The sequence below is a fragment of the Rattus norvegicus genome, chromosome 6, assembly GCF_036323735.1.
Source record: "Rattus norvegicus strain BN/NHsdMcwi chromosome 6, GRCr8, whole genome shotgun sequence".
In the NCBI taxonomy this organism is placed as follows: domain Eukaryota; kingdom Metazoa; phylum Chordata; class Mammalia; order Rodentia; family Muridae; genus Rattus; species Rattus norvegicus.
The window spans coordinates 80,611,768-80,635,080 of NC_086024.1; the positions used below are offsets into that span (position 1 = coordinate 80,611,768).

Below are 23,313 nucleotides of genomic sequence, written 5' to 3' on the forward strand. Positions count from 1 at the left end.
TCAGTCAGAATTTGCATGGTATAGGAAATCAATTGAAACTTGAGCCCACCAACATTTACTTCAGCAAAATTCTTAACTAATTATCCTAACTATGTTAAGTTAGACTGCAGTAGGCATTATATGAGTTTATAAATATTTAAAATTCTTTTGTGTATTTCTAAGCCCTATACTAATGAGATAATTTGTTCATTGACTATATTTTATATATCATTTATTACTGTAAATCTGTAATTAAACCAAAAATTGTTGTTTTATACATGCTTCTACTAAACATCAATAACCAAAGGTTATTTTTAGATAAAACTGAAGACCTCATATATTTTTTCTGTTTTATATTATTTCTTTTGAAAAGGTACACTGTTTAATTTTGGTGTGACAGTAAGTGATACCATACATGGTTTATTTGTTGAAGGCCTCAGTTTAATTTTTCTAAAAATAATTTTGTTGATTTCTTAATTCGTCTTTAGCAGAATTTTGAATGATCCAGTTTAGAGTGTTATGTCAAATGTATTGCATTTTATAATGTATTAACAGGAAAAATCTGGTTTCCCTTCTTAATACCCTGTGTCAGAAAGAGACAATGATGATGTCCGTCCAGCCTGTCATCTGTGTCTGTCCATAAAGTGCCACTACAATCCAGGCAGCCCGCTTACTTGCCTTCTGTACACCTCTTTCAGCACTACGAAGGGAAGGTTTAGGAGATATATAAGCCAATCCACATGTTTAGTGTTTGCCTCCCAACAGAAAAAAAGTACTAATTCCTGTTCTACTTAATTGAGATAATGTTATGTCATTAACATTTGATCTGTGTAAGAAACATGTTCCCAAGATTTCATAAACAAAATATAAACAACAACTTTTCTCTTTCTAATTTAACTTTACATTAGATTTCCCTGAAAATATATATGTTTAAATTTCAAGGTTTTCTCAGGTTAATTATAAATGCAACAACTATAAAACGTGGTTGAAAACAAAAGAGTGTTTGGCTCTTCTCAGCATTCAGATCCAGCACAGACCTCACCACGGCACCTCAAGTTTATTTGGTAGCAAATTGAAAATCAGTACATATTATTTTTGGACTGATCTCACAATTTTTAAAAGAGATTTGTTTATTTTATGTATATGAGTACACTGTAGCTGACTTCAGACACAGCAGAATCTTGCACCAGATCCCATTACAGATGGTTGTGAGCCACCATGTGGCTGCTGGGAATTGAACTTAGGATCTGGAAGAGAAGTCAGTGCTCTTAACCACTGAGCCATCTCTCCACCCTGCCACAAATTTTGTTAAAATCTGAAGGATAAGTCTACATACCTGATAATTTTTAACCTTTGATGAAAAATGAATTTTAACTTAAAATTGTTCATTACTAGCTATAGACTTTAATATTAGACTAAATTCAATTGCCTCAAGTGTTTCAAAAATGTGATGACTTACTGATTTAAAACATTTGAATTATTTCCCTCTCCTTAAAGTAACATTTTCTCATATTGCAACCCCCCCAAACCATTGTAAATATTATATGGAGAACTCACCTACTTCCTGTTCTGTTAATTATCTTAGCTATACAAATTGGATAATATAACTATATTGTATTTTTATCTGATTTTATATAATTCTTTAAACCTAAGATTCAAGTTTATTACCATGTTATCAAAATATTTTAAATATTACTAGAGGTCTGCCAATGTAAGTTTTATCATCAATCCATTGACAGTTTAATTTTATGTTTAATAATTATGAAATTTTAAAATATTCCTATTAATTTTCTTTTGGAAACTACAGTGATCAGCTTGTAGTCCAATTCCCCTTGCAAAAGCTTAGCACTGTGTCATTGTGCAGCACATGAGTCTATCAAAAGTTTTCTTAGCTAATCAGTGAGTGAAGGTAAACGCTATCAGTGTTCAAGTACTTCCTCTGTGACCATAAATACTAAAATTGTATTGTATTTCTGTTATGCTTTTTAAATCAGTTTGAAATATTAGGTTACTTTTTATTTTTTTATTTTTGTTAAACAAGGTTTTATTAAGCAGTATGTTTGAAATATAATTTATTTTGGAGAAACTCTACAAAAGACAAGAATATTTGTTCTTCCGGAGATGTGAATTGAAGCAGCTACTAGAGGCTCGAGAGTCGCTCTTTGTATATAATTAGGTCACTAGATCTTACTGTTGACTCTTGCTATGCCAGTGTATACAGACATAGCTTTTCCTGCTATGTGTTTTTCTGTTAAATCGCTGTTTAAAAACAACTTTTTCTGGTTGTAGGGATTTTTTTTTATCCAGTTGTGACATTTGGAATAATTTTGTAGCATACTTGCTGGTTATCTTTATTGTGTTTTACACTCATGCTTTTTGTGATGAATAGTAAATCCCAGAAGAGTAAATATGGGAGGGCCTCAGAAGATAGGAAATTGAATGGTAACCTTTTTTAGTACATATTAAAATTAATATCAAGTATTTTTATACCTCTGTCATTATTAATACCTACCACAGTTTGTCTTTTAATTTACTTGAATTAATCATTGCATAGATTGTTTTCTAATATATCATTCAGAATGTTTTTACTGTTAGTATGTTCATTTAATTCACCCATATAACCAGCATTTCAGTAAAAGTATTTATTAGAAAATATATTCATGAAGAGATGAACTTTCTGTCTTTTTCAATTGAATGATTCCATAAAATATAAAAATGAAAAAAATGTGGCCCATTTTTGGTCAGCCTGTATATTTGGTTTTTGTATCACAGGTGTCGCAGTACATTTTCAGATTTAATTTAGTGTAATTATTTGTCATTGTTTGAGGGAACAAAAACTTTGTAAGAAAAAAATACTTGCTTTGTTTTTTATGTGTGACAGTGTTCAAGGAAAGAAAGGAAATAGTTTCTGATAAGAACCGAAAGAACAGAAATAAATATCCTGATGAGAAAGAGTGCTTCTGTCGCTGGGGAACTGTCTTCATCTAAACACATATGAACAATTGATCCTTGTAGTCATATATAGCAGTAAACATTAATAACTTAACAGTCTGAAGTCAGAGCAGAAGAGCGAGCATTTATTGAAAGATGGAGTCGGGCAGGTGCCACTTTAATATGTTCAGTGTCATGGCTGACTCTAAAGACTAGTCGAATGAAATTACTTGAGGTTCTAAAGATTTAAAAAGCGAACTCATTTTGCCGCACTAAAGAAATGCTACTGATCAGGCTTTCTGTGTCCCTTTTTTCTAGGCTAGAAAATATTAACCCTGAAGAAAATGACATGGTAAGCCATTCTCTGAGGAGATTTCTTGATGTCAGTCTTATATCTTAGAGGCTTAAGTTCAATTGAGTGGGTTTCAAGAACTAAGATGTGGGAAAAAGAAGAATTGACACACTAATAATGTACATCTTTGCTGCAATATGAAAATTCAATAACTTCACTCAGTCAATTTACAATTCACATGTGCCTATTAATTAAAACCCTATATTAAATAAAATATATTAAAACCTCATGTCTGACTAACATATGATGGTGTTGGTAGACATTACAGGAATTACTGAACAGAATAAACAATGCAGACACTGGGATAGCTATTCAGAAGGATGGAGCTGTAATTGTGGATAGGATCTACAAGACCAAGGAATGTAAAAAGAGAATAACTGCAGAAGAAATGAGTGCAGTCATAGAAGAGCGGGATGCGGCTTTATCTCAGGTAACTGCTTCTACCAGAAAAGCACAGGGGCTACTTGCTTCTCTGTTGTAAAACCCCAAAACACTGAATTTTGCTCAGATATTCTTTACCTCCCTTTTAGAATGTTTAATCCAAGACATTTCCATGTAACAATTCACACACACACACACACACACACACACAAACACACAATATTACACTTTGTTCTTAATCAGTGTGATCTCTAATTCACACTAGCTTATAATATATAATGAATACCATAGTATTTTAATATATTAAAATATTTCCATTTTCTTACTACTTTTATGAATAAGCATCCTTTTAAAAATATGTTAGTGTGTAATTCCTTGGTAAAACAAAATGTCTTATAAAATGCTAAATTGCAGTAAAATACACTTGCGTTCTTTAGTCACTTTATATTATATTTCTTGCTTGCATTACACTTATGTATATGCTAAGACTGTTTGGGTTTTTTGTTGTTGTCACTTATTTGTTTTTTAGTTTTTATTCCCATTGCCTTTGTTGTTACATTTTTATTCAAAATTAGCATATTCTTTTATGAGCATACTTCGAGTTTCTTGTTCTAACTCAGTTCTCTCCTTTCCTCTCTGAGAATTCTCAGTCCATCACAGTCCTCTTAAGGAGTTTCGAGTTTCCCTAAGAGTTACACCACAGGTCCTGCACCCTGATTCCTCCTTAATGTGTTTTAATCTTGGTCCTTCTGTCCTTCCCAAACACATCTTTGAAATTATGCCCAAGACAGCACTGCTTAGTAGACATTGTGGCTGTACTTACTACATATGTAGTATTGCATCCCTTGCTTTGTGACCATTTTAGGATCAGTTTCACCATTTTTCTCTTCCATCTACTCCAGCCAGTATACCAGCCTCTTATTTCCTCTACCTAAGGTGTGCTGTGAGTCTACACTCCATTTGCCCGATGGCCAGTAGCCATAGCCTGCTCTTAGCATTATTCTCCATTTCAAGCATATCACTGATGGCCTCCAAGTTTCTAGGTCATTTCCTCTGGAACTTTGATTCCAGGGTGTTCTCACATTCATTAGTACCTCTTTCAATGGATCTTGCTGATTTTTTTTTTAAATCTCAAATCCTTCATGCACATTTGTCACCTCAACTATTTTAGCTTTCTTCATGCAGCAGCATCATCATCACCAACTTTCCTGTCTCCTCTTTTGTCAACTAATTTTGGGATTTAACACTTTCCTACTTCTGTATAATGTATTCTGATTACTGTCTCCCATATCATCTGTTCTTATCTTTCTTTAATCCCTGTTTACACTGCCCATTACCAATTACTTTCCCAGATTTATGACTGTGTGTGTGTGTGTGTGTGTGTGTGTGTGTGTGTGAGAGAGAGAGAGAGAGAGAGAGAGAGAGAGAGAGAGAGAGAGAGAGAGAGAGAAGGGGGAGGAGGAGAGATTTTAACCAGGGTTATCTGTTACAAATGGTTTGGAACTATGCGTTGGAGTGTGGTGTTGGGAGTCACAGTATGTTCTGTCTCTTAATCTGTCAGTAGTCAGTATTTCAACAGTGAGGGGTTGGACTACCTGCATCCCTTTCCCCCATGTGTGATTGCTGAAGAGCCCATGATCTTGTTCACACCAGTGCTGTCATCCACAGCTGCTGTGAGCTTCTGGTTGGAATAGCTATGTCTTACTAAGAAGTATTTCACAGCTGTTCTCCTTGGTTTCTGGCTCTTATGTTCCTTTTTTCCCATTTATTTATTTATTTATTTATTTATTTATTTATTTATTTATTTATTTATTCATTCATTCATTCATTCAATTCACTTTACATTCTGACTACAAGACCCCCTCCCCTCCCAGTGCCTCCCTCAGAACCCCCGACCCCATCCCTCTTCCTCTTCTCCTTTGATAACTCATCTTGCTTTATCAAGTCACTGCAGGACCAGGCACATCATCTTCCACTGAAGTTAGACAAATTAGGGGAACAGGATTCACAGGCAGGCAAGAGTCAGGAACAGCCCCCATTCCAGTTGTTGGGGAACTGGCATGAAGATCAAGGGGCACATCTGCTACATATGTGCAGGGGCTTGAGGATAGGACCAGCCCATTTGTGCTTTTTGGTTGGTGGTTCAGTTTCTGGGAGTCCCATTGTCCAAGTTTGTTAACTGTGTTGGTCTTCTGTGAAATCCCTATTGTCTCTGGGTCCTTCAGTCCTTCACCCAGCTTTTCCACAAGACTCAAAACTCCATCTAATGTTTGGCTGTGGGTCTCTGTATCTGTTTTGGTCTGCTGCTGGGCTGAGCCTCCTAGAGGACAGTTGTGCTAAGGCTCCTGTCTGCAAGTATAACAGAATATCAGGAATTGGTTCTTGCCCGTGTGATTGGTCTCAAATTGGGCCTGTCATTGGTTGGCTGTTCCTTTGGTCTCTGCTTCATCTTTGTCCCTGCATTTGTAGGTGGGACAGATTTTGGGTGGAAGGTTTTGTGTGTGGGTTGGTGTCCTTATCAGTCTACTAGATATCCTGCCTAGCTATAGGAGAGGGCCACTCCCAGCTTCTAGGAATCTCAGCAAGGGTCACCCTCATAAACTCCCTGGAGCCTCCCCATTGTAGGTCTCTAGCATGTCCTAGAGATGCTTTACCTCCCCACCCCATTTGGCCCACTCACTGCCAATTCCATTCACTCTCCAGGTTCTCTCTCCCTGGCTCTCCCTATACTTGATCACCACTACCCCATTCCTCTCCCCATATCCTCTTCCACAAAGTCCCTCCCTCCAGTCAACTCTGGACTATTTTATTTCCCCTTCTGAGTGAAATTCAAGCATTCCCCCCATTTTTTTTATCAGCTTCAGTTTATTAATTGTTGATCTAGTGCTTGAGCTACTGGTGTTCTCTTCAGGAAGTTGTCTCCCATACCGATGCACTGAAAGCTATTCCCCACTGTGTCTTCTGTTAGGTTTAGTGTGTCTGGTTTTATGTTGAGGTCTTTGATCCACTTGCACTTGAGTTTTATTCCGGGTGATAAATATGGATCTATTTGCAGTCTGGCCATACCACCCTGACGTGGCCCAGTCTCTTCTCAGTGTGGAAGCTAAGCTCGGGTGGGTCTGCTTAGTAGTTGGGTGGAGACACCTTTGTTCTTTATGAGCGCTGTTATACAGTGTTTCCTGAGCCTCATGGAGATGCCGTAAGTGACTAGTTTAGGGCTGAGCACTTATTTCTCAGTACCTTGTGCTTTGCAGCCATGTTCCTGGAGAAATAGCTCAGTTTTAACATGTTTCCTTTTTTCTTATTTTGTGTTATTCACCAGTTACAATGAAAACCTATTTAATCTCCAGTTTCCCAGCTTTGCATGACAAGGAGAATTCACGAAAACTTGCAAACCGAACTGAATTTCATGAGCATTGTGAGCAAATAGGTTCTTATGGGTTTGCAATGCTCTTACCCTCTAGGACTACTTTATCCTAAGGAGAACATTTTAACTCTGTCCTTTGATGTGCCGACCCTCACTTCCTTCACCTGACCCTTTGATCCTGTCCCTTTTCCCTAGTACATCTATAACTAATTACCTATTTTCCCTTCCTAGAGAGATCTGTGCCCTCCTCGTTCTCTTACTCTGTATCTAACTTCTTTGATTCTATGTACTGTAGCCTGCTTATCACTACTTGACAATTAAAATTCACAAAGATGTGAATACATGCCATATTTGTCTCTCTGCATCTGGGTTGCTTCACTCAGTGTTTCCTAGTTCCATCCATTTCCTATGTACTTCATTGCATTATTTTTATTGTTTTTCCCTTTTTAAATTTATTTATTCATTTCACATGCTGATTGCTCCTCCTTTCCACAGTCCATCCCTCCAGATTCCTATCTTTGGACCTTTCCCTGGGTATCCCCAACCCTGGTACATCAAGTCTCTGCAGGGCCCCAGAGAGGCCAGACAAGGCAGTGCAAATAGAAGAATGTCTTCCACAGACAGGAAACAGCTTCAGGGATAGCCGCTGCTCCAGTTGTTCAGGACACACATGAAGACCAAGCTGCACATCTTGTGCGTGTGTGTGTGTGTGTGTGTGTGTGTGTGTGTGTAGAAGAGGGGGTTTACATCCAGCCTGTATATACTATTTGGTTGGTGGTTCAGTCTCTGAGAGCCCCCAAGGGGCTCTGTTGGTTTTTCTATGTAGTTCCTATCCCCTTCAGGGCCCTCAGTCTTTCCTGCAACTCTTCCAGAAGGTTCCCAAGCTCCATGCACTGTTTGGTTGTAGGACACTGGATCAGTCTAAGTCAGCTGCTTGGTGGAGCCTCTTATATGACAGCCATGCTAGACTCCTGTCTGCAAGCATAATAGAGTATCACAACATTGGTGCTTGCCCATGGGCTGGTTATTGCCTGGCTATTCCCACGGTCTCTGCTCTATCCCCATCCCTTCATTCTTATAGACAGGATAAATTTTGGGTTGAAAGTTTTGTGGGTGGGTTGGTGTTCCTATCATTGCACTGGGGAAATCCTGCTTGGCTACAAGAGGTGGCCACTTCTGGTTCTATATCCCCACTGCTGTGAGTCTCTGCTAAGGTCACCCACATTGATTTTTGGGGGACTCCCCTATCCCAGGTCTCTGGCAAGTCCTCAAGATGTCTCCCCCCCCAACAGTTGCATATTTCCATTTATTCTCATGGCCATCTGTCCATCTCTGCTACCTCTCCCCACACCTGATACTGAACACGCCCCTATTCCCCTCCCTATCCCCTCCCACCCAGTTTCCTCTCTTCATCTGTCTTCTACAACTACTTCATTCTCCCCTTCTGTGTGAGATTCAAGAATCCTAGCTTAGGCCTTCCTTGTTTAGCTTCGTTCTCCTGAATGTAGTATGAGTAGCCTGTATTTTATGGCTAGTATCACTTATAAGTGAGAGTATATTATGCTGTCCTTTATGTCTGCATTACCTCACGCAGGATGCTGATGGTGCCAGAGAGGATTCAGAGGGGCAGGGAAGATGGGTACTGGAATGGAACCTAACCTGTATGGCTCCAGATCAGCAGGTCTCATGTAGGTGGGTGGAAAGGTAGCAGGATAATGGAAGGTCTGCTAGTGGTTTAGCAGGCACCTCAGGGCAGTTGGGGATCAATTTTATGTTTTTACATCTTAGTAGTATTCTACTGTATTAATGTGCTAACTTTTCATTATTCATCTGCTGAGGATCATCTAGGTCATTTCCAATTTCTGGCTATTCAAATAGAGCTCTATACAAATGATTAAGCAAGTATTTCTGTCACAGGATGAAGTGTCTTTGGGGTATATGTCCAAGAGTGGTATAGCTGGACCTTATGGTAGATTGATACCCAGCTTCTGAGGAAGCTTAACTGATTTTCATAGTGGCTGTACAAGTTTTCATTCTGATCAGTAGTGGTTGAATATTCCCTTTTTGCTACACCCTCACCAGTATGTGCTGTCATTTTTTAAAATTAATCTTAGCCATCTGAAGGGCATAAGATAAAATCTTAAAATAGTTTGGCAATAGTAATTGACTCTGTGCAGAAAAAAGATCTCATAATTTGGTTGGTAGGGTGGTTGAGAGTTTGGAGAAGGTATGTGGGTGAAGTAGGAAGTTAATATAATCAAAATACATTACATGAAATTCTCAAAGGATTAATGAGCATATTATTAATAAAAAGAAGAAACTACATAGATACATTAATTCAAATCCACATCATTCAGATTTTGCCAGTTTTTAATTAATGTCTTCTTATTGCTCCAGGACCAATCCTTGGTACCAAATTGCCTTCATTGTTTCTACCTTGTCTCCTCTACTCTGTGATGCTTTCCTGATCTTTCCTTTTTTTGAGAGGTTTTACATGGTATTTTGTAAAATATCTCTAAATTATTTATATTTTTACCATAATTAAGTTAGATTTTGAGTTTTGGAAAAATGCTAAATTAATATCTTTTTACTTTGAAGGCTACTTAAAATAATTATGCATTTTCTAGCTGCACTGATTCCACATAATTCCAGGAAAACTTTAGTCCTATTTTTAACATACTGAACATTGTCATACTCAGTGATAATTTGAAAATTTGTATTTCAAATCAATGTCAGTCATATATTTATACTGTACTTTTTTTTTAGATTTATTTCATGTATGTGAGTACACTGTCGCTGTCTTCAGACACATCAGAAGAGGGAATCAGATCTCATTACAGATGGTTGTGAGCCACCATGTGTTTGCTGGGGATTGAACTCAGGACCTCGGGAAGAGCAGTCAGTGCTCTTAACCACTGAGCCATCTCTCCAGCCCCTATACTGTACTCTTATTTATAACAAATTCTTTCCACATATATTTTTTTATTTCCAACCGAGTATGAAAAAACCTTTAATTCTTTGAAAAGATTAATTGGTGTTTATAATTAACAGTTAATTTGATTCACAAGATATCTTAAATACCAACTCTTTCTTCTTTCTTCTTTCTTCTTTTTCTTTTTCTTTTCTTTTCTTTTCTTTTTTTTTTTTTATTAACTTGAGTATTTCTTATTTACATTTTGACTGTTATTCCCCTTCCTGGTTTCCGGGCCATCATCCACCTAACCACTCCCCATCCCCTTCTATATGGGTGTTCCCCTCCCCATCCCACCCCATTACCGCCCTTCCCCCAGCCATCACGTTCCCTGGGGATTCCGTCTTGGCAGGACCAAGGACTTCCCCTTGCACTGGTGCTCATACTACGCTATATATTTCTACCTATGAGGTTGGAGCCCAGGGTCAGTCCATGTACAGTCTTTGGGTAGTGGCTTAGTCCCTGGAATCTCTGGTTGGTTGGCATTGTTGTTCATATGGGGTCTCAAGCCCCTTCGAGCTCTTTTAGTCCTTTCTAAGATTCCTTCAACGGGATTCCTGTTCTCAGTTCAGTGGTTTGCTGCTGGCATTCGCCTATGTATTTGCTGTATTCTGGGTGTGTCTCTCAGGAGAGATCTACATCCAGTTCCTGTCAGCCTGCACTTCTTTGCTTCATCTATCTTATCTAATTGGGTGGCTGTATATGTATGGGCCACATGTTGGGCAGGCTCTGAATGGGTGTTCCTTCTGCCTCTGTTCTAAACTTTGCTTCCCTATTCCCTGACAAGGGTATTCTGGTTCCCCTTTTAAAGAAGGAGTGAAGCATTCGCATTTTGGTCATCCTTCTTGAGATTTATGTGTTCTGTGCATCTAGGGTAGGTAATTCAAGCATTTGGGGTAATAGCCACTTATCAATGAGTGCATACCATGTGTGCTTTTCTGTGATTGGGTTACCTCACTCAGGATGGTATTTTCCAGTTCCATCCATTTGTCTATGAATTTCATAAAGTCATTGTTTTTGATAGCTGAGTAATATTCGATCCTGTAGATGTACCACATTTTCTGTATCCATTCCTCTGTTGAAGGGCATCTGGGTTCTTTCCAGCTTCTGGCTATTATAATTAAGGCTGCTATGAACATAGTGGAGCATGTGTCTTTGTTATATGTTGGGGCATCTTTTGGGTATATGCCCAAGAGAGGTATAGCTGTGTCCTCAGGTAGTTCAATGTCCAATTTTCTGAAGAACCTCCAGACTGATTTCCAGAATGGTTGTACCAGTCTGCAATCCCACCAACAATGGAGGAATGTTCCTCTTTCTCCGCATCCTCGCCAACATTTGCTGTCACCTGAGTTTTTGATCTTAGCCATTCTCACTGGTGTGAGGTGAAATCTCAGGGTTGTTTTGATTTGCATTTCCCTTATGACTAAAGATGTTGAACATTTCTTTAGGTGTTTCTCAGCCATTCGGCATTCCTCAGCTGTGAATTCTTTGTTTAGCTCTGAACCCCATTTTTTAATAGGGTTATTTGTTTCCCTGCGGTCTAACTTCTTGAGTTCTTTGTATATTTTGGATATAAGGCCTCTATCTGTTGTAGGATTGGTAAAGATCTTTTCCCAATCTGTTGGTTGCCGTTTTGTCCTAACCACAGTGTCCTTTGCCTTACAGAAGCTTTGCAGTTTTATGAGATCCCATTTGTCGATTCTTGATCTTAGAGCATAAGCCATTGGTGTTTTGTTCAAGAAATTTTTTCCAGTGCCCATGTGTTCCAGATGCTTCCCTAGTTTTTCTTCTATTAGTTTGAGTGTGTCTGGTTTGATGTGGAGGTCCTTGATCCACTTGGACTTGAGCTTTGTACAGGGTGATAAGCATGGATCGATCTGCATTCTTCTACATGTTGACCTCCAGTTGAACCAGCACCATTTGCTGAAAATGCTATCTTTTTTCCATTGGATGGTTTTGGCTCCTTTGTCAAAAATCAAGTGACCATAGGTGTGTGGGTTCATTTCTGGGTCTTCAATTCTATTCCATTGGTCTATCTGTCTGTCTCTGTACCAATACCATGCAGTTTTTATCACTATTGCTCTATAATTCTCCTTGAGTTCAGGGAGAGTGATTCCCCAAGAAGTCCTTTTATTGTTGAGGATAGTTTCAGCTATCCTGGGTTTTTTTTGTTATTCCAGATGAATTTGGAAATTGTTCTGTCTAAGTCTTTGAAGAATTGGATTGGTATTTTGATGGGGATTGCATTGAATCTGTAGATCGCTTTTGGTAAAATGGCCATTTTTACTATATTAATCCTGCCAATTCATGAGCATGGGAGATCTTTCCATCTTGTGAGGTCTTCTTCAATTTCTTTCTTCAGAGTCTTGACGTTCTTATTGTACAGATCTTTTACTTGCTTGGTTAAAGTCACACCGAGGTACTTTATATTATTTGGGACTATTATGAAGGGTGTCGTTTCACTAAGTTCTTTCTTTGCTTGTTTCTCTTTTGTGTAGAGGAAGGCTACTGATTTATTTGAGTTAATTTTATACCCAGCCACTTTGCTGAAGGTGTTTATCAGGTTTAGTAGTTCTCTGGTGGAACTTTGGGGATCACTTAAATATACTATCATATCATCTGCAAATAGTGATATTTTGACTTCTTCTTTTCCAATCTGTATCTCTTTTATCTCCTTTCGTTGTCTGATTGCTCTGGCTAGAACCCCGAAAACTATATTGAATAAGTAGGGAGAGTGGCAGCCTTGTCTAGTCCCTGATATTAGTGGGATTGTTTCAAGTTTCTCTCCATTTAGTTTAATGTTAGCGACTGGTTTGATGTATATGGCTTTTACTATGTTTAGGTATGGGCCTTGAATTCCTATTCTTTCCAGGACTTTTATCATGAAGGGGTGTTGAATTTTGTCAAATGCTTTCTCAGGATCTAATGAAATGATCATGAGGTTTTTGTTCTTTCAGTTTGTTTATATAATGGATTATGTTGGTGGTTTTCTGTATATTAAACCATCCCTACATGCCTGGGATGAAGCCTACTTGATCATGGTGGATGATTGTTTTGATGTGCTCTTGGATTCGGTTTGCCAGAATTTTATTGAGTATTTTTGCGTCGATATTCATAAGGGAAATTGGTCTGAAGTTCTCTTTCTTTGTTGTGTCTTTGTGTGGTTTAGGTATAAGAGTAATTGCGGCTTCATAGAAGGAATTCGGTAGCACTCCGTCTGGTTTCAACTTTGTGGAATAGTTTGGATAGTATTGGTATGAAGTTTTCTATGAAGGTCTGATCGAATTCTGCACTAAAGCCATCTGGACCTGGGCTCTTTTTGGTTGGGAGACCTTTAATGACTGCTTCTATTTCCTTAGGAGTTATGGGGTTGTTTTAATGGTTTATCTGTTCCTGATTCAACTTTGGTACCTGGTATCTGTCTAGGAAATTGTCCATTTCCTGCAGATTTTTGAGTTTTTTTTGAATATAGGCTTTTGTAGTAGGGTCTGATGATTTTTGAATTTCTTCTGATTCTGTAGTTATGTCTCCCTTTTCATTTCTGATTTTGTTAATTTGGACACACTCTCTGTGTCCTCCCGTTAGTCTGGCTAAGGGTTTATCTATCTTCTTGATTTTCTCAAAGGACCAACTTTTGGTTCTGGTGATTCTTTCTATGGTCCTTTTTGTTTCTACTTGGTTGACTTAAGCTCTGAGTTTGATCATTTCTTGCCTTCTACTCTTCCTGGGTGTATTTGCTTCTTTTTGATCTAGAGCTTTTAGGTGTGGTGTCAAGTTTCTGATATATGCTCTCTCTTATTTCTTTCTGCAGGCACTCAGCGCTATGAGTTTTCCTGTTAGTACAGCTTTCATTGTTTCCCATAAATTTGGGTATTTTGTACCTTCATTTTCATTAAATTATAAGTAGTCTTTAATTTCTTTCTTTATTTTGTCCTTGACAAGGTTATCATTGCGTAGAGCATTGTTCAACTTCCATGTATATGTGGGCGTTCTTCCCTTATTGTTGTCAAAGACCAGCTTTAGGCTGTGGTGGTCTGATAGAATGCATGGGATTATTTCTATCTATCTGTATCTGTCGAGGCCTGTTTTATGACCAATTATATGGTCAGTTTTTGAGAAAGTACCATGAGGTGGTGACAGGAAGATTTATCCTTTTCTTTTAGGATAGAATATTCTATAAATATCTGTTAAGTTCAATTGGTTCATGACTTCTCTTACTCTGTTTAATTTCTTTTTCCATGATCTGTCCATTGATGAGAGTGGGATGTTGAAATCTCCTACTATTATTGTGTGAGGTGCAATGTGTGCTTTGAGCTTTAGTAAGATTTCTTTTATGTATGTAGGTGCCCTTGTATTTGGAGCATAGAAATTTAGGATTGAGAGTTCATATTGGTGGATTTTTCCTTTGATGAATATGAAGTGTCCTTCCTTATCTTTTTTGATGACTTTTAGTTGAAAATTGATTTTATTTGATATTAGAATGGCTACTCCAGCTTGCTTCTTCTGACCATTTGCTTGGAAAGTTGTTTTCCAGCCTTTCACTCTGAGGTAGTGTCTGTCTTTGTCTCTGAGGTGTGTTTCCTGTAGGCAGCAGAATGCAGGGTCCTCATTGCGTATCCAGTTTGTTAATCTATTTCTTTTTTTTTTTTTATTAACTTGAGTATTTCTTATATACATTCGAGTGTTATTCCCTTTCCCGGTTTCCGGGCAAACATCCCCCCCCTTCTTCATGGTTGTTCCCCTCCCAACCCTCCCCCCATTGCCGCCCTCCCCCCAACAGTCTAGTTCACTGGGGGTTCAGTCTTAGCAGGACCCAGGGCTTCCCCTTCCACTGGTGCTCTTACTAGGATATTCATTGCTACCTATGAGGTCAGAGTCCAGGGTCAGTCCATGTATAGTCTTTAGGTAGTGGCTTAGTCCCTGGAAGCTCTGGTTGCTTGGCATTGTTGTACATATGGGGTCTCGAGCCCCTTCAAGCTCTTCCAGTTCTTTCTCTGATTCCTTCAACGGGGGTTCTATTCTCAGTTCAGTGGTTTGCTGCTGGCATTCGCCTCCGTATATGCTGTATTCTGGCTGTGTCTCTCAGGAGCGATCTACATCCGGCTCCTATCAGCCTGCACTTCTTTGCTTCATCCATCTTGCCTAATTGGGTGGCTGTATATGTATGGGCCACATGTGGGGCAGGCTCTCAATGGGTGTTCCTTCAGTCTCTGTTTTAATCTTTGCCTCTCTATTCCCTGCCAAGGGTATTCTTGTTCCCCTTTTAAAGAAGGCGTGAAACATTCACATTTTGATCATCCGTCTTGAGTTTCATTTGTTCTAGGCATCTAGGGTAATTCAAGCATTTGGGCTAATAGCCACTTATCAATGAGTGCATACCATGTATGTCTTTCTGTGATTGGGTTAGCTCACTCAGGATGATATTTTCCAGTTCCAACCATTTGCCTACGAATTTCATAAACTCGTTGTTTTTGATAGCTGAGTAATATTCCATTGTGTAGATGTACCACATTTTCTGTATCCATTCCTCTGTTGAAGGGCATCTGGGTTCTTTCCAGCTTCTGGCTATTATAAAAGAGGCTGCGATGAACATAGTGGGGCACGTATCCTTTTTATATGTTGGGGCATCTTTTGGGTATATGCCCAAGAGAGGTATAGCTGGATCCTCAGGCAGTTCAATGTCCAATTTTCTGAGGAACCTCCAGACTGATTTCCAGAATGGTTGTACCGGTCTGCAATCCCACGAACAATGGAAGAGTGTTCCTCTTTCTCCGCATCCTCACCAGCATTTGCTGTCACCTGAGTTTTTGATCTTAGCCATTCTCACTGGTGTGAGGTGAAATCTCAGGGTTGTTTTGATTTGCATTTCCCTTATGACTAAAGATGTTGAACATTTCTTTAGGTGTTTCTCAGCCATTCGGCATTCCTCAGCTGTGAATTCTTTGTTTAGTTCTGAACCCCATTTTTTAATAGGGTTATTTGTCTCCCTGCGGTCTAACTTCTTGAGTTCTTTGTATATTTTGGATATAAGGCCTCTATCTGTTGTAGGATTGGTAAAGATCTTTTCCCAATCGGTTGGTTGCCGTTTTGTCCTAACCACAGTGTCCTTTGCCTTACAGAAGCTTTGCAGTTTTATGAGATCCCATTTGTCGATTCTTGATCTTGAGCATAAACCATTGGTGTTTTGTTCAGGAAATTTTTTCCAGTGCCCATGTGTTCCAGATGCTTCCCTAGTTTTTCTTCTATTAGTTTGAGTGTATCTGGTTTGATGTGGAGGTCCTTGATCCACTTGGACTTGAGCTTTGTACAGGGTGATAAGCATGGATCGATCTGCATTCTTCTACATGTTGACCTCCAGTTGAACCAGCACTATTTGCTGAAAATGCTATCTTTTTTCCATTGGATGGTTTTGGCTCCTTTGTCAAAAATCAAGTGACCATAGGTGTGTGGGTTCATTTCTGGGTCTTCAATTCTATTCCATTGGTCTATCTGTCTGTCTCTGTACCAATACCATGCAATTTTTATCACTATTGCTCTGTAATACTGCTTGAGTTCAGGGATAGTGATTCCCCCTGAAGTCCTTTTATTGTTGAGGATAGTTTTAGCTATCCTGGGTTTTTTGTTATTCCAGATGAATTTGGAAATTGTTCTGTCTAAGTCTTTGAAGAATTGGATTGGTATTTTGATGGGGTTTGCATTGAATCTGTAGATCATTTTTGGTAAAATGTCCATTTTTACTATATTAATCCTGCCAGTCCATGAGCATGCGAGATCTTTCCATCTTCTGAGGTCTTCTTCAATTTCCTTCTTCAGTGTCTTGAAGTTCTTATTGTACAGATCTTTTACTTGCTTTGTTAAAATCACTCCGAGGTACTTTATATTATTTGGGTCTATTATGAAGGCTGTCGTTTCCCTAATTTCTTTCTCGGCTTGTTTCTCTTTTGTGTAGAGGAAGGCAACTGATTTATTTGAGTTAATTTTATACGCAGCCACTTTGCTGAAGTTGTTTATCAGCTCTAGTAGTTCTCTGGTGGAACTTTTGGGATCACTTAAATATACTATCATATCATCTGCAAATATTGACATTTTGACTTCTTCTTTTCTGATCTGTATCCCCTTGACATCCTTTTGTTGTCTGATTGCTCTGGCTAGAACTTCAAGAACTATATTGAATAAGTAGTGAGACAGTGGGCAGCCTTGTCTAGTCCCTGATTTTAGTGGGATTGCTTCAAGTTTCTCTCCATTTAGTTTAATGTTAGCAACTGGTTTGCTGTATATGGCTTTTAGTATGTTTAGGTATGGGCCTTGAATTCCTATTCTTTCCAGGACTTTTATCATGAAGGGGTGTTGAATTTTGTCAAATGCTTTCTCAGCATCTAATGAAATGATCATGTGGTTTTGTTCTTTCAGTTTGTTTATATAATGGATCACGTTGATGGTTTTCCATATATTAAACCATCCCTGCATGCCTGGGATGAAGCCTACTTGATCATGGTGGATGATTGTTTTGATGTGCTCTTGGATTCGGTTTGCCAGAATTTTGTTGAGTATTTTTGCGTCGATATTCATAAGGGAAATTGGTCTGAAGTTCTCTTTCTTTGTTATGTCTTTGTGTGGTTTAGGTATAAGAGTAATTGTGGCTTCGTAGAAGGTATTCGGTAGTGATTCATCTGTTTCAATTTTGTGGAATAGTTTGGATAATATTGGTATGAGGTCTTCTATGAAGGTTTGATAGAATTCTGCACTAAACCCGTCTGGACCTGGGCTCTTTTTTTTTTTTTTTTTTTTTTTTTGTGTAATAAATTTTTTTTTTATTTTTTTTTTTATTATCTTGAGTATTTCTTATATACATTTCAAGTGTTATTCCCTTTCCCGGTTTCCAGACAGACATCACCCTCCCCCCTCCCCTTCCTTGTGGGTGTTCCCCTCCCAAACCTCCCCCCATTGCCACCCTCCCCGCATAGTCTAGTTCACTGGGGGTTCAGTCTTAGCAGGACCCAGGGCTTCCCCTTCCACTGGTGCTCTTACTAGGATATTCATTGCTACCTATGGGGACAGAGTCCAGGGTCAGTCCATGTATAGTCTTTAGGTAGTGGCTTAGTCCCTGGAAGCTCTGGTTGCTTGACATTGTTGTACTTTTGGGTGGACCTGGGCTCTTTTTGGTTGGGAGACCTTTAATGAATGCTTCTATTTTGGTGTGATTCTGATAGGTCTGCCTTTATATGTTACTTGACCTTTTTCCCTTACTGCTTTTAATATTCTTTCTTTATTTTGTGCGTTTGGTGTTTTGACTATTATGTGACGGGAGGTGTTTCTTTTCTGGTCCAATCTATTTGGAGTTCTGTAGGCTTCTTGTATGCCTATGGGTATCTCTTTTTTTTAGGTTAGGGAAGTTTTCTTCTATGATTTTGTTGAAGATATTTACTGGTCCTTTGAGCTGGGAGTCTTCACTCTCTTCTATACCTATTATCCTTAGGTTTGATCTTCTCATTGAGTCCTGGATTTCCTGTATGTTTTGGACCAGTAGCTTTTTCTGCTTTACATTATCTTTGACAGTTGAGTCAATGATTTCTATGGAATCTTCTGCTCCTGAGATTCTCTCTTCTATCTCTTGTATTTTGTTGGTGATGCTTTTATCTTCGGCTTCTTATCTCTTCCTTTTGTTTTCTATATCCAGGGTTGTTTCCATGTGTTCTTTCTTTATTGCTTGTATTTCTACTTTTAATTCCTTTACCTCCTTGATTGTGTTTTCCTGGAATTCTTTCAGTTATTTTTGTGATTTCTGTCTATAGGCTTCTACTTGTTTATTTATGTTTTCCTGCGTTTCTCAAACAGAGTTCTTCATGTCTTTCTTGAAGTCCTCCATTATCATAATTAAATATGATTTTAAATCTAGATCTTGCTTTTCTGGTGTGTTTGGATATTCAGTGTTTACTCTGGTGGGAGAATTGGGCTTCGATGATGCCATGTAGTGTTGGGTTCTGTTGCTTGGGTTATTGCACTTGCTCTTGCCATCAGGTTGTCTCTGGTGTTACCTTGTTTTGCGGTTTCTGACAGTGGCTAGACCGTCGTATAGGCCTGTGTGTCAGGAGTGCTGTAGACCTGTTTTCCTGTTTTCTTTCAGCCAGTTATGAGAACAGAGTGTTCTGCTTTTGGGCATGTAGTTTTTCCTATCTACAGGTCTTCAGTTGTTCCTGTGGGCCTTTGTCCTGAGTCCACCAGGCAGGTCGCTTGGAGCAGGAAAGTTGGTCTTACCTGTGGTTCCGCAGTTCAAGTTGCTTGTGGGGGTCTGCTTTTGAGCTCTCTGTGAGAGAGGCATTCAGGAGGGCCTGTGCCATCTTTTCCCTGAGCCCCCGTGCACTGGGGTCGCAGATGGCCTTAGGTTTGGCCCATGTACTTCAATTCATTTTCTGTAGTAACAAAATGTGTGAGGTTGGGTACTTTAATCAAAAAGAGATTGGTATGTAGAGTGCAATAGAAGGTTGGATGGCCCCATCTTTTGAGTAATAGAAGGACTTTGTGGAAAAGTGCACATGGTTAGACAAATTTGAGAGATCCTGTGCCAGCATTGCCCTTAATAAACAGCTGCCTCTCATAGAAGCTAATGGATGTCCCACAGTCCCACCAAGATAGGTAGTTTATTTTTTCCAATGACAGTTCCGTAAATGACTTAAAACTTTCATTTGGCTCCGTCTCTTAGAAGTTCTACCCTTCCCCTCACTGCCACACTGTAGACTAACGTTCTTTTAGAAGACACATTTGGTCCATCACTAAACCATTGTAGTACATTAATAAAGCATTCAGTTTGTTTCATATAAGGATTTTCACAGAATCAAATATTTAAGAACTTTGTAGAAACCTGGAGATAAAGTAAACTTAAGATAAACCAAACTACTAAGTTAAGGTGCTTCCATATTTCCATCTTTTCTATGTACTTAGCCATTGGTACTCATACAAGTTTCAAGACTCACAGATAAATTGTTTCAAACATATTCAAATACCCATGCTATTGATTATTTCCTTAGTAATTTGCTAGTTGTGCTAAAAGAGACATCTGGGTCCCTGTTAGCTAAAAGTAGGCAACAACAGAATCCTAAGATCTGGTAGAGATTTTTAGCATTGGTATTTGCTAACTTAGCATTAGATTAATAGCAAAAACTCACTTTTTCCTTGGGGACCTATAAACATTAGGTTAGATTTAGGTTAGTTTACTGACCAAGGAAGGCTTGACCTAAGGAAGCTTGGGCTTTGCTGTCATTTGAATGTAGTTATTTCTGTACCAGATCTCACAATAAAACTCAGTGTGGTGATGTTAGTAAGGGACATAGTGGGTATTGTATTACAGAAGAGGCATCATAGAAAACATTAGTGCCATCCAGTAAGAAAGGTCAAAGTCTTTTTAGCAGTAGAGTAGCTAATAGAAGATTAGAATCAACCACATTTGGCTTCTTCGATCCTGTCTTCCTTTTTTCTCTTGCACAAATGCCGGCTAGTCTTTCGCCATTCCACCATGGTTAGACTGTTTGGGAGGTCCTCAGCAGAGGCTAAAAAGATGCTGCTTCCTAGTCTACCTTCCATACTCTATAACTGTGAGTAAAGGAAATCTTCTTCTCATAAACTAACCAGTTTTATGTGTTTCATTACTAGTATAGGAAATGGACTTAAATGGGCTTCATTTCGTATTTGTAGCTTATGGAGTATTTTTTGTAACTTTTCATTAATTGGGTCCCAGCTGGAACCTTAGTTGTTAGCTAACGAGCCCAGACCTTGAGACCTGGGTGTGGGAATGGGGCTTGATATATGGGAGTGAGCCAATCCCAAAGGGTAATTAAATAGTATGTTAGGGGGTAGACTAAAGTATGTTCAAATCAGTAAGGCCACAGTGTTGTCACAAAGACTTAGAATACAGAGGGGATGAGGAAAGCAAGGGGTAATTTCTATGTGCATGAGTGTTTAATACCCAACTCACATGTGATAGTTGAAATGGTGATGACTCCTGGATCAATTCCTTCTTTTCCTCCAGATCAGAACTTTGACTGTGCTGTCAGGTTTGAACAGAATTACCTCAGAAATGGTTTCAGAGGAGCCAGGAGTCTATGATTAACAGCCTAGGATTGAAGCACAAAGGGGCAACCCAGACACTGCAAGTCTTTTCTCTTTCTAGGCAGAACATCTTAGCAATCTTTAATTTTCCCCTGGATTTCTTTTTACTTTAGTATCTAGTATTTTGTTATCTTGGTAATATATTAAAGCTTAATGAGTATCATATATTTTTATCCTCTGAACACTGTTCAAAGAATCTTAACTTAGAATACTTTCTAGGAGTAGATAATTTCAAATATCCAAATTCAGAATGAACTCTTTCAAATTGATTTATTTTTGAAACATTTTTGCCCTTTATTGAAAATAGATGTTTCTCACATCTATTCTTGACTACAGTCTGCCCTCCCTTTCCTACCCATCTCCCATCTATCTGATCCCCCCTTTCTGTGTGTGTGTGTGTGTGTGTGTGTGTGTGTGTGTGTGTGTGTGTTTGTGTGATTATAAAACAAATAGGCTTTTAAGGGATAATAATAAAGTGTAACAAAATCAAATATAATAAGACAAAACAAAGAGTATATCAATATTGGACAAGACAAACAGCATAAAAAAAGAGTCTAACCGAAGACACAAGAATCAGAGATCTACTTGTTCCCACACTCAGGAGTCCCATAGAAACACTAAACTGATAGTGTGTGTGTGTGTGTGTGTGTGTGTGTGTGTGTGTGTGTGTGCACGCAAGGGTGCGTGCACGCGCACGTGGGCCTGTGCACAGGCGTGCACAGAGGACCTGGTGCAGACCCATGCAGACCTGAATGCTACCTCCATTTCTGTAAGTTCCATAGGTTTGATCATGTTGATTTAAAGGTCCTTGTTCTCCTGACAGTCTCCATCACCTCTGACCACAGTCTTTCCTCCTCTTCTGTAAAGTTCCCTGAGTTTTGAGGGGGAGGATTTGATGTTAGGGCAGAGTATTCCAAGGTCTCTCGCTCTCAGCATAATGTCTGGCTGTGGCTCTCTGTATCTGTTCCCATCTGATGATGGTGGAACAGGAAGTTGAATGGCATTTGTAGGGGTCATTTTATTGCTACCTGTTTTTTGTTTTTTTTTTTCAAAGACCAGTAATATTTAGTCTTTCCCTATGTCTCTGGGCTATCTAGTCTCCAAAATATTTTTAAATAACTTATACAACTTAATTTATATCGGATATAATAGCACATTTTGTTATTTTGCATAGGCTAAAAGAAATAATAAAAATCGTAAGTCTTTTGTGTCCAGAGCTGACAAATACAAAAGGCAGAGAGAAACCAAAGGGTTATCATCAGTGGCAATTAAAGAAATTCAGCTAAGCAGTTCACTAGCCGGATGTCTGTCTCTCCACGAGCCCATCCTTATACAATACACCATGCTTCAGCTCCAGCCAATCCAACATGGGAATGAAACCAAACTCTAGGAAGACATTTAATCAGTGTGGAAAGTGCACTGCTCTGCTGTTTTGTAAATGTGCTTTGGCTTTATGCATGGTTATCTTTGTCACTGAACGTAATTCTCTGATTAGTCCTCCTGCTTTTCATTTCAAGACCCATTTGAACATTTCTTCCATAACATTTCTTTTATGATACTGTCCTTTCTTCTAGTACTTCACTTTGTACCCTGTTACAGCACTTGCCATACTGGACTATAATTAGTTAATTTTCTGGCTCTAATATTTTCTATCATGAAGTTAGGAACTATTTTTGTGTGTTTTGTTTGTGATAGCCCTATGACATTATAGCTACTAAATATGTATCTGCTGAATTGATGAACCATTGAGCTTATTAATTTTATTAGACTGATGCATAAATGGACAGTTTTCAATCAATTTGAAAGTGTTGTAAATCAAAGTGGTAAAATATTATCCATATGTTCATGTTCTACAGAGTGCCAGTTATTGCCCTATGTTGGGTCTTGGCAGTAATCCTGTGGTCATCACGATACAGTGATAAAGAGTATCATTGTATGAATCTTGTACAACTCATTATTTTGTAATGAGATCTAGGAAATGAGCAAATAAAAGTATTATTAGGTAGTGGTGTAATTGAAACAAAGCAGTAAAGGAGAAGGCCTGCAGTTGGTGGTGGACTTACTCAGATGAAAGCAGGACTCTGTGAGGGTAAACAGGTGAACTAGGTTTTACAAAGAAGATGATTGGGCCATGCGAAACTCCACAGAGAATACATGTCTGCAGGAAGGAAGTAATCAGCCATACCCTGGGAAGAAGAAGCTAATGTGTTTAAATGTATAGTTTCATAT

The 23,313-nt window shown here is 38.7% G+C and overlaps 1 protein-coding gene across 7 annotated transcripts in view; it reads left to right on the forward strand.

The window, feature by feature from the left end:
- Mipol1 (mirror-image polydactyly 1) overlaps nucleotides 1-23,313 on the forward strand; it is a 335,084-nt gene that overhangs the window by 121,438 nt on the left and 190,333 nt on the right. For 5 of the 7 annotated variants that reach the window (NM_001399384.2, XM_008764677.3, XM_039113186.2 and 2 more), the window contains 2 exons: nucleotides 3,229-3,262; nucleotides 3,522-3,692. In NM_001399384.2, coding sequence (NP_001386313.1) covers nucleotides 3,229-3,262; nucleotides 3,522-3,692 — 205 coding nt within the window. Of the gene's footprint in view, nucleotides 1-3,228; nucleotides 3,263-3,521; nucleotides 3,693-23,313 lie in introns of those variants that run through there. The other 2 variants (XM_039113193.2, XM_039113194.2) reach the window with 2 other exon arrangements.